General features: G+C 45.3%; 1 protein-coding gene across 2 annotated transcripts; it reads left to right on the top strand.

Moving 5' to 3' along the window:
• The first annotated feature begins 1,879 nt into the window (after nucleotides 1-1,879).
• LOC128704580 (uncharacterized) lies at nucleotides 1,880-10,480 on the top strand. Of its 2 annotated transcripts, none has more exons than XM_070079952.1 (6): nucleotides 1,880-2,002; nucleotides 3,409-3,560; nucleotides 3,672-3,771; nucleotides 3,908-4,077; nucleotides 8,663-8,768; nucleotides 8,864-10,480. In XM_070079952.1, the coding sequence occupies exons 1-3, from the start codon at nucleotides 1,915-1,917 to the stop codon at nucleotides 3,732-3,734; spliced, it is 303 nt and encodes a 100-aa protein (XP_069936053.1). In that variant the 5' UTR covers nucleotides 1,880-1,914; the 3' UTR covers nucleotides 3,735-3,771; nucleotides 3,908-4,077; nucleotides 8,663-8,768; nucleotides 8,864-10,480. The 2 variants fall into 2 exon arrangements, with proteins under 2 accessions (XP_069936053.1, XP_069936051.1); XM_070079950.1 differs by having other exon boundaries at nucleotides 8,658-8,768.
• Nucleotides 10,481-10,913: the final 433 nt, after the last annotated feature.

Genomic DNA, 10,913 nt, shown 5'->3' with positions numbered 1-10,913 from the left:
GCTAGATACTTCATTACCAGCTGCTGAATATACATAAGGCTGGAGGAAGTTGAGGGACACGAGACCTGTTTCCTGCAACAGCGTCTGGGAGCTCGAGTTAAGTGTTAGTGAAGCTTTTGTTGATACCAGGGTGGTGGTGGTTTCAGTGGCAGATAGTGGGGATTTTGTTGGTACCAGCGTGATGGTGGGGATAGTGATTTCAGTGGCAGATAAGGAGGCTTTTGTTGGTACCAGGGTGGTGGTTGGTTAGTGGTAGTGGTTAGTGCTGGTTAAAGTGGAAAATAGTAAGGCTTTTAATACCAGCGTCGTAGTGGTGGTTAGTGCTAAGTGGCAGATAGTGGGGATTTTGTTGGTACCAGGGTAGTGGTGGGGATAGTGATTTCAGTGGCAGATAAGGAGGCTTTTGTTGGTACCAGGGTGGTGGTTGGTTAGTGGTAGTGGTTAGTGCTGGTTAAAGTGGAAAATAGTAAGGCTTTTAATACCAGCGTCGTAGTGGTGGTTAGTGCTGAGTGCTAGATAGTGGGGATTTTGTTGGTACCAGGGTAGTGGTGGGGATAGTGATTTCAGTAGCAGATAAGGAGGCTTTTGTTGGTACCAGCGAGAGAGAAGTAGTGATTTTTAATATTATATTAGCACCTAATACCTAGAAGTGTTTTTAGTAAAGCTTTTCTTAACAGTAAAAGAAATTGATAGTTATTGTTGGTTACTGGCAAATAGTGCTGAGAAATTTTTATTTCTTTAAGTCAGGCTTTTATTTTTACCAGTATGAAGGGAAGAGAGAATGATGGTGGTGACTTAATTTGATTAGTAAATAATTATAGTTTGAATAGCAAGTACTCTCTGTCCATGGCCAACCTTTCCATGGCCAACCTTTCCATGGCCAACCTTTCCATGGCCAACCTTTCCATGGCCAACCTTTCCATGGCCAACCTTTCCATGGCCAACCTTTCCATGGCCAACCTTTCCATGGCCAACCTTTCCATGGCCAACCTTTCCATGGCCAACCTTTCCATGGCCAACCTTTCCATGGCCAACCTTTCCATGGCCAACCTTTCCATGGCCAACCTTTCCATGGCCAACCTTTCCATGGCCAACCTACGAGAAACTTTTGAAGTATTCTCAAACTATCGCACAGAAATCAATATTTTATTAATTAAAATAGGGACCTCTACATCCCAACACCTCCGACTCTCCCACCGAATACGATACGACGTTTTGAGGTTTGAAGGCGATCGGTTGATGAATTTTTCTTATTATTGTATGGAGCTTACATCCCAAATTGTTTAATGAAATTTTAAGATTTGCAGATGTATACCTGGAATACCTGGAGTTGTAGGTATACCTGAAGAGGGTTTCAAGAATCATCGCCCCCGTAACCCAGTCTGTGACCTGGTGGACTGTGACCTGGTGGACTGTGACCTGGTGGACTGAAGTCTGATTAAACAGGCTGTTACTGCTATACCTATAGTCAAAAATTATGTAACATTTGTTTGGACCCCTTGCCGGTGGCCCCCTTCGCCTGTGGCCCCCTTGCCGGTGGCCCCCTTCGCTTGTGGACCTCTTGCCGGTGGCCCCCTTTGCCGGTGGCCCCCTTTGCTGGTGGCCCCCCTTCGCCTGTGGACCCCATGCCGGTGGCCCCCATGCCGGTGGCCCCCTTCTCCTGTGAACTCTCTAGTGTTTGAAAGTATTTACGAAAGGTATTTCCGACTTGTAGCAGAAGAAATACCTATTAAAAATGGGAAACGCATTTCAATATTCTTAAGAATCTATGTTTAAGTAGGATATACCAGCATTTCAAGTTTGAAATCGATCAGAAGAGGCATTATCAATTTGGCTTTTGGTAACTTGGGGAAAGAAACGAAAAAAAAGTCAGTGATATTTTTCTGGGGATATCTATTGGAGTTTGTTAATAGGATGGCGGCTGGCGGCAGGGGAAGCGGCGGCTGGCGGCAGGGAAAGCGGCAGTGGTCGACGAGCGTCAGGAACGACAACGCAGACAAAGGTGACTATTGATGCTGCTACATGCAGACAATATGGTTAGTAAAGCTGTTATTACTGTTGTCAGTGCTGTTGTCAGTGCTGTTGTCAGTGGGTTGGGACGGTGGCGCAGAGTTGTTGTTGGTGCCACAGGTAGCCTGGCTATTGTTATTTTATGTAAGGGGAAGAGCTACACCCATGTCTGGGGAATGGGTAGTAACCCCATTTACACAGATAACCCGCACATAGAAACTTACGATGTTTCGGTCTAACTTGCACCATTTACAAGTCGGACCGAAACGACTTTATCTCCTACTTGTGTATTGTTCCAGTCAGGGTATTGTGCCTTTGTGTTCATATTAATGATAGTTCATGATAAACGAGGCACCTATGTAGCATTTGGGTATCTTAATACTGCATTAACGTTTCGAAAATTAGGATTGCAAGATGTTGCACAAGTCCCATTTATCAACAGTTTGCTAGACTATTTATACACTATTTGTAGATGAATGGTTCAGAGAACCGACATGTTGATAAATTAGACACATGTGCAACTCTTGGGTATCTTTGAGGAAACGTTTCGCCACACAGTGGCTTCATCAGTCCATACATAGGATAAACTTGAAGAACAGGAGGAGAATGAGGTAACCAGTCCCTCAACCTTGAGTCGATGTGTTCAGTCCATCAATCTTGAATAGAATACGGCATATCAGCGGAGAAGGAGCTTATAAACCGTATGGCAGGAGAGGTGCAGCAGTCATAGGTGGTGTCACATTTGTCCAATGTTGAAGTAGGTCGTGCCCAAGAATTAGGCAAGCGAAGAATTCCTAAGTATTAAGATCCCAAGAAGTTGCAGTGTGACAGGTTTGTAGATGGATGGTTCAGAGAACCGACATGTTGATAAATTAGACACATGATGAAGCCACTGTGTGGCGAAACGTTTCCTCAATAAAGATACCCAAGAGTTGCACATGTCTAATTTATCAACATTTATTCACTGTTTTTATTATTCTGTTATTTAAGGGTAAATAACATCGCTTGGTTAAGAATTCTTTACTAGCATCAATGAATATTTCTCGGTACTACTGTTGGCAAATGGTATGATAGACGTATGGAAAAGGCATGTAGAGCTCGGGGACATCAGAGGAAGCGTTTCGCCCAGTGGCTTCAGTCCTAATGGGCGAAACTTGTCCTTAAATGTGCTGAACAGTGCATAAGTATATGTTAAATAACCGGCATATAGAAGAGAGGAGCTTACGACGACGTTTTGGTCCGACTTGGATCATTTACAAAGTCACTGTAAATGGTCCAAGTTTGTCCGAAACGTCGTCGTAAGCTCCTGTTCCCTGTGCGGGTTATTTGTGTATTGCTCCAGTCACGGTATTGTGCCTTTTTTATTTATGAGTGTTCTTCAGCTGCTTTTGCTAGCAGGTTGGTGGTGGCGACAGCGGGAGGAACGGCAGCGGCACGGGGCAGGAGGAACGGCAGCGGCACGGGGCAGGAGGAACGGCAGCGGCACGGGGCGGGGAAGGAAGTGGCTACAGCGAGCGCCGTCACCACTAGTGTTGCTGCGTGTGTTGCTGGTTCGTGTTGCAGTGCTTTTGTTTCCGTTAGCTTGAGAAAGAAAAAATGCGAGGTTAAGGTGATATTGCTCTTCAATTAGTAAATATTCCCAGCGAAGCTTTTGTAAACAGACGAGCGACATCGTAGGAGGTGGAGGCACCGGTGGAGGCAGCCGTGGAGGTGAAAACGACTAAGGCCACCAATAATAGTGTTGGTACAGATTGAGAGCAGGTTAGTGAGGGTGTTATTAGTGTTGTGTGAAACACGGACAAAGGGAAAGGTGTGTGAGCAGGGAAGGTGATCTAATTTTGGATGTGCTTAGCTAAGATGGCTATTGACGCTTTACCACTGATTTATTTAATAACAGTGGTGGGGCAACGCCATCGATGTGGAGCAGCGGGGTCGATGACAGGCCACGGATGTGATGGGGACGACAACGATGATAACGGACGTAGGAAGGGCGACAGCGACCTCGGCAGCGGCTGTGGCAGGGACGACTACTACCACTAGTGTTGCTTGCTGCATGGCGCTAAACTGGTAAGTAAAACTCGTAGTTTTTTAGTGTTAGAAAACGTCTACGTGAGTTTAATAACTATTGTTGCTTGTGTACATTGCTAGGTAGACAAACTATCACATCAGGAATGATTGCATCAAATTGTGCTATCTTTGGGAAAGTAGTAAGCCTAGTGGGCTCGACAGACGAGCAACAATAAATAGATGTGACCGGATGAGTCATTGACCATCTAAATTGAAATTAAGACACATGTGCAACATCTGGGCATCATGTGTCTTAACAACGTCTTAATTTCATCTTGTCGGTATTGTATACCGTTCTTGTACGACCACCATGTAAATTATACAGGAATGACTATACGGAACCATCTAGGAACACCCTACCGTTGTATGTGATATGCAAACGTGTCAAGTTTTGCACTCTTGCAAGATTCCTTATATCCCTTGAATATGCAAGACAGAAATATCACAAACTTCAACATAAATTCTGCACATTCTTACCCATTCCTGTATTTATCAAACGTTAAATTCTGTAATATTGCCTAGTTTGAGGCTCTAGTTTGAGACCGGCCACAAGAGATGCGATTCCTGGAACTATCAGATGTACAATTTTGAGGAAAAAGTGTACACTTGACCGACTCTGTTAATTAGTTCGTGCTGCTCCCGCCATAGGGCTGTAAATGATGCATTACTTAGACGAACTCAGACACTCCGGGAGCCACTGCCGAGTCACCATATGGAGAAGACCCGGGCCACGACCCGTCCTGGCAAATCTACATGAATACGTTACTGTTCATCTCTCCAGACCAATGATAATAAGTCACTTTTTTTGGGTTAACCCAGGTTCTCTACACATATGCTGCTATGTATGATAATCTATGTAACTGTGTATGTGTATACCTGAATGAACTTACACCCAGTGTCTGGCAGCCAGATTCAGTCTAGGATTTCGTGAACACTTTCTTCGACAGGAGACTGTAAATGAAATAGATACGTTGGGCACTGTTATTAAGGAGCCTTTGTTGACACTTGGTTAATTATAAGGCTAAATAGTCCAGCAGATTTGACTACTGGATGAAGATAGGACTGGCACGAGGATAAATAAAAATTTCACGTTTTGACACTATAGGTCTAGAACAGTAATTTTTATCGTTTCATTAGGGTATTCACTTAAGTAACACCAGATGCCCGTATCTCAGGAATGGTATAGCCATTCAACTGGGTCGAATGGCCTCCATCACATACTGTGTTGAATTATCCACTTGAGTTTAGCACTTAATATAACTTAAATATCTGAAACGTAGTGGCACTATTACCCATACTGCTTAACTTTAGTAAAGTCCGTCTGCTATATAAATTATGGATTAAAAAATCTAATGAACAAGGTGTGGAAAAATGGTCTAGTTTGCCCCCTAGGTATGATAAGTCTACCTGAGGTCTGATGAATTAGACACGTGTCTAATTCATCAGACCTCAGGGTATCTTTATTTGTAGACGTTTTGGCATCCAGTGGGTTTATCAATACAAATTAAAGGACATAATGAAAAGAGATTGCATAAGTATGTACAAAAGACAGGTAATCAGTCCCTCAGCCTTGGAGTTGCCTGTGTTTGTATTCAAAACTACGGTGTTCTTGAACTCCAAGGGACTGATTATCTCATCTTTTGTTGACAGCTCTGTCATCCCATTGCGTCTTGAATTTGTATTGATAAAACCACTGGATAGCGGAACGTCTACAAATGGATACCCAGAGATTGCACATGTCGTATTAATTTTGTCGGTATTGAATACCATTTATGTACTACTTGAGGTCTGTCTTGGGCTGGTAAGTCGGGACCTCGCCAGCTTTTATCCCTCATAACAAGCTGTCTCAGAATTGGAATGTCATCAATCATTGTTTACCTGGAGAGAGAGTTTACCTGGAGAGAGTTCCGGGGGTCAACGCCCCCGCGGCCCAGTCTGTGACGAGGCCTCCTTAGGTCAGTGTCCCAGGATGCGACCCACACCAGTCGACTAACACCCAGGTACCCATTTTACTGATGGGGAACATAGACAACAGGTGGAAAGAAACACGTCCAATGTTTCTACTCTGGCTGGGAATCGAACCCAGGCCCTCACCGTGTGAAGCGAGAGCGTTAACCACCAAGCCACCAGAGCCCCCCTGACATTCACTCACACACGTGCTGGTAATGTCCTTGACATCTCCGCCCTCCACTCTTAAGAGTCGGGATGCCAGTGTTGGTTTAAGAAGACATGTCAGAAAACACTGGAACATTTCTAAACCAATTTGTAGTTATCAATTATCAATGTTTATGCCATTCCAGCTTTGATCTAGTCAAATTATAGCACTGGAGTCTCGATTATTAACTTAATGAACCAGAGATGTATATTTGAACACGAGAATCGCTATTTCTACATGTATATGTACGAGGTATATAGGCCTAGCTTACATTAGTGATACCACTACATTATAAGCACCTTGTTATGCAAAGCTTTTCGGGCAAATTAGGTCAATTTGCCCCAGGATGCGACCCACAGCAGTCTACTAACTCCTAGGTACCTATTTTATTGATAGTTGATCAGGGACAGCAGGTGTCTTGAGGGAACACGTCCTAATGTCTCCATCCCTACCGGGGATCGAGCAACGGACCTAAGTGTGTGACTTGAGTGATCTAGCAATTAAACTAGGAGTCTTCTCTCACTAATTTGTTCAGGGAGCAGTATTGAATCGTGTACCTTATCACATCCAGCCTTGATAGTTCTTTCTGGTTCCCCCAAAAAGACTGATTCTCCCAGGCATTTTAAACCCCACACTGGCCTGTACACCAGCTGGTTCTAGGGTACTGTTGGCAGATGGCTGGCATGGCAAACGTTTCTCAATACGTCAGAACATCAGTTACTATGACGTTAATGAAACTCATCAGTGCTGAGATACGTGAACAAGAGGGGTCTCATTTCCTTGTATTGCAAGTGACACCTGGCAGACATGTGTGAAGTTGGCACCTGTAGAGGACCCCCCCCCCGGTGGCAGGAGGTCGAGGACCCCCCCCCGGTGGCAGGAGGTCGAGGACCCCCCCCGGTGGCAGGAGGTCGAGGACCCCCCCCGGTGGCAGGAGGTCGAGGACCCCCCCCGGTGGCAGGAGGTCGAGGACCCCCCCCCGGTGGCAGGAGGTCGAGGACCCCCCTCCGGTGGCAGGAGGTCGAGGACCCCCCTCCGGTGGCAGGAGGTCGAGGACCCCCCTCCGGTGGCAGGAGGTCGAGGACCCCCCTCCGGTGGCAGGAGGTCGAGGACCCCCCTCCGGTGGCAGGAGGTCGAGGACCCCCCTCCGGTGGCAGGAGGTCGAGGACCCCCCCCGGTGGCAGGAGGTCGAGGACCCCCCCCGGTGGCAGGAGGTATCTTAAAAATAGTTCTGCCCTCCACTAGCCAAGAGGAGGTAACGGCAAACGCCTGATTACGTCAGCATTATGGCACTGATACACTGGATTCAAAAATTCTCCCATGCACGCCCACGGATACCATCATTACCCCCCCCCCATCCTTTAAACCCCCAAAAAAAACCACAAGAACTGAGAAACACTGCAGCAGGATTACTGGCCCATGCACGGCAGCTCCTTCTCAAAGCCAACTCTTCCCATCCACGTAAACCATCGCTGTGAAGCTGGCCACAATGTCCATGACACACGCTAGTAGTGTGTCATGGACATTGTGTCATGTCCTTAGTCCGTTTTAGGTACGTTTTACGACCTTTGGGATTTAGGTGGTAACGTGATGGACTTTTTAATAGACTCGTTCTTTTAATTTGGTTTGAGAGACTGTTGTTTTGTTGCTGTTTAGTGGAAGAAGTTAAAGCTGTCTGAATATTTGATTTCCGCGGGTTTTTTGAGCTCTCGCTTCACACGGCGAGGGTCTGCGTTCGATTCCCAGCGAGGATAGAAACATTGGGCGTGTTTCTTAACACCGGTTGTCCATGTTCATTCATCAGTAAAATGGGTACCTGGGTGTTAGTGGACTGGTGTGGGTCGCATCCTGGGACAAAACTGACCTAATTTGCGGGAAATGCTCAGCATAACAAGCGGCTTTCTATATAGTAGTATGTCACTGATGTCTGCTATGGTCTGTATACCTTGTACATGTACTGGTAGTAAATAGATATTATTACACTGCTGCAGCACCTTGGTATGTTACGTCCTAAACGTGTCGCCTACACAGTAGGCGTCTTCAGTCGAATACAGAGGTGACTTAAATTGGAGACAAGTATTAACAAACAGTGCCTCAGCCTTGTAGTGGTAGGTAACAGGCACAATACCATGACTGGAACACGAATAACCTACACATGAAGCTTGTGACGACGTTTCGGTCCGACTTGGACTATTAACTAGCCGGAGACTAGTTAATGGTTCAAGTTGGACCGAAACGTAGTCCGAAGTTTTTCTCCTATGTGTGGGCTATTTGTGTCGTGTAATAGTTTTGTGGTAGTAAGTTTCTCGCCCAGAGAAACGTCGAGCTCCGTGGACACGATGTTTTTGATTCTAGTCTTCAACTGTTGTAGTAATACCCTATTGTTTCGCTCGCTTTTGTAACTCAAACTTTTCATATTTGTAAGGTTAGTGGTGGCTGCTGGGACGAGGACGACAACGGCGGCAGGGGCGAGGACGACTGAGGCGAGGAACGACTACCACCACTACTCCCGTTGGTGCTACATGCAGCACAGCTAGTTAGTGAAGATTTGCTTCAGAGGGAAGGGGAGGAGAATTGACTGTTGTAACTAATGTTGTTGTCTTACGATACTAATTAAGGCTGTCGTTACAGGTTAGTGTGGCGTTGGCGACGACGGATGGGGCGGCGTTAGCGATGACGGATGGGGTGGCGCTAGCGACGACAGGTGGGGAGACGTTGGCGACGAGAGATTAGGGGGGCTTTAGAATCCGGAACGACGACTTGACCCACCACTAGACACGTTACCGGAAGTTCGCTATATGGTTAGAGAAGCTATCATTTAGAGCATTGGAAAGCTGTCCGCCAGAAACCCGCACTGGAGAGAGGAACTGACTCGAAAAATAGCCTGCCCTGGACCAGTGCCAAGTCCTAAGTTTTGACTTTAGCCTGCAGATTAATACACATGTACAGCAGATGGGTGTGTTTATTGATGAATCGTTTCGGCTACACAGTAGGCATCTTTAGTCAAATATAGAGGCAGCAGAGGCCTACTATGTAGGCTATCCGCTTCATCAATAAAGAAACCCAAATCTTGCACGTTTCAATCTTCAACTTGTCGGTATTTGCTACCATTTTCAACATGACTTGAGGATGGTCTAAGCCGGACCGAAACATCGTCAGGTCGTTCCTCTCTTAAATACGAGTTTTTTTGGTGGATTGTCCCACGGTATTGACATTTTACTGCTCATAAAACAATAGTGGTAACATTTATTAACCTCGTAAATTTAGCTTCCTAATTAGGTATCTCCAGAAATGAGGTACCTGCAGTAACAAAGATTTTTTCAGTAGGTATTTACCTTTTTGTGGGGTGACTTTTAAAAACTGCCTCTTGTGATTGATTTCAAACCCTCAATGCTGGTGTATCTTAGTTAAATAGATTGGTATTATACTTCAGATGAGTTCCACTCAAACTGCATATTAGGTTTAAATGTGGCTGGTATAAGTGTACGAGAACACAAATGTAGTGTATCGGATATCCGCATCCGCCAAACATCCGCACATTTTCTTGCATCCGCATCTGTGTTTTATGTAAATGGATATCCGCATCCGCCAAACATCCGCACATTTTCTTACATCCTCATCTGTGTTTTATGTAAATGGATATCCGCATCCGCCAAACATCCGCACATTTTCTTACATCCGCATCTGTGTTTTATGTAAATGGATATCCGCATCCGCCAAACATCCGCACATTTTCTTACATCCGCATCTGTGTTTTATGTAAATGGATATCCGCATCCGCCAAACTTCCGCACATTTTCTTACATCCGCATCTGTGTTTTATGTAAATGGATATCCGCATCCGCCAAACATCCGCACATTTTCTTACATCCGCATCTGTGTTTAATGTAAATGGATATCCGCATCCGCCAAACATCCACACATTTTCTTACATCCGCAAAAATAAGTAAGACATCCTCATACACATCCGCATCCGCGGATATCTAAATTTTTCACATCCGATACATATCTAGTACATGTCGCAGTTTAACTTGGGTCATGTCACGTGCGTTTGTACCCGCACGTGACATGACCCAAGTTACATTGTGACCTCTGGTCACTGACATCCCAGGCTTTTATTGCAGCTAGTGTAAATGTTTTTTAAAAATGTTGTTTAATGTTTCTAGGATTAATGTTTAATATTTACCCACTAAAATTTTTAAACATGTAACCTGATGAAGATGGACACAGGGCGAAACGTTGCCACAATAAAATGTCACATTAATTGCACTTGTGTCGTTTCACCCCTCACGGAAGGTTCCTTGATGCTGGTGAGGAAGGGCTCTTGAACTTGGGAATTGGATCTGTGCTCCAGTTACCCAAATGAAGCTTGGATGCCTTCTATTCCCCCCCCCACCCACAGGCGCTGCATAATCCCTACGGGTTTAGCGCTCCCCCATGATTATAACAAGTGTCCTTTCACCTAACAATTACAAGAACATGAAGGAGAAGCACTGCAGCAGGCCTGCTGGCCCATACTTAGCAGGTCCTTCTCAAACCCACTAAAAATATTTACGTAACCTTTTTCAGTGATAACTTGAACTCAAGTGCAACTCCCACTCGGATCCAAACCCCCCTCATTCATGTATTTACCTGCCCTATATTTGAAGCTGCCCAAAGTTTTAGCTTCAGTGACCCGGCT

Source organism: Cherax quadricarinatus, unplaced genomic scaffold, assembly GCF_038502225.1.
Source record: "Cherax quadricarinatus isolate ZL_2023a unplaced genomic scaffold, ASM3850222v1 Contig55, whole genome shotgun sequence".
Taxonomy (NCBI): domain Eukaryota; kingdom Metazoa; phylum Arthropoda; class Malacostraca; order Decapoda; family Parastacidae; genus Cherax; species Cherax quadricarinatus.
The sequence above is the reverse complement of the archived record's forward strand: the minus strand, read 5'-3'. Positions and strand labels throughout refer to the sequence as shown.

Coding starts and splice junctions, on each gene's coding strand:
- LOC128704580 (XM_070079952.1), top strand. CDS start 1,915: ATGGCGGCTGGCGGCAGGGGAAGCGGCGGCTGGCGGCAGGGAAAGCGG. Junction 2,003..3,408: donor GAACGACAACGCAGACAAAG/GTGACTATTGAT, acceptor TTTTGCTAGCAG/GTTGGTGGTGGCGACAGCGG. Junction 3,561..3,671: donor TGTTGCTGCGTGTGTTGCTG/GTTCGTGTTGCA, acceptor TTTTGTAAACAG/ACGAGCGACATCGTAGGAGG.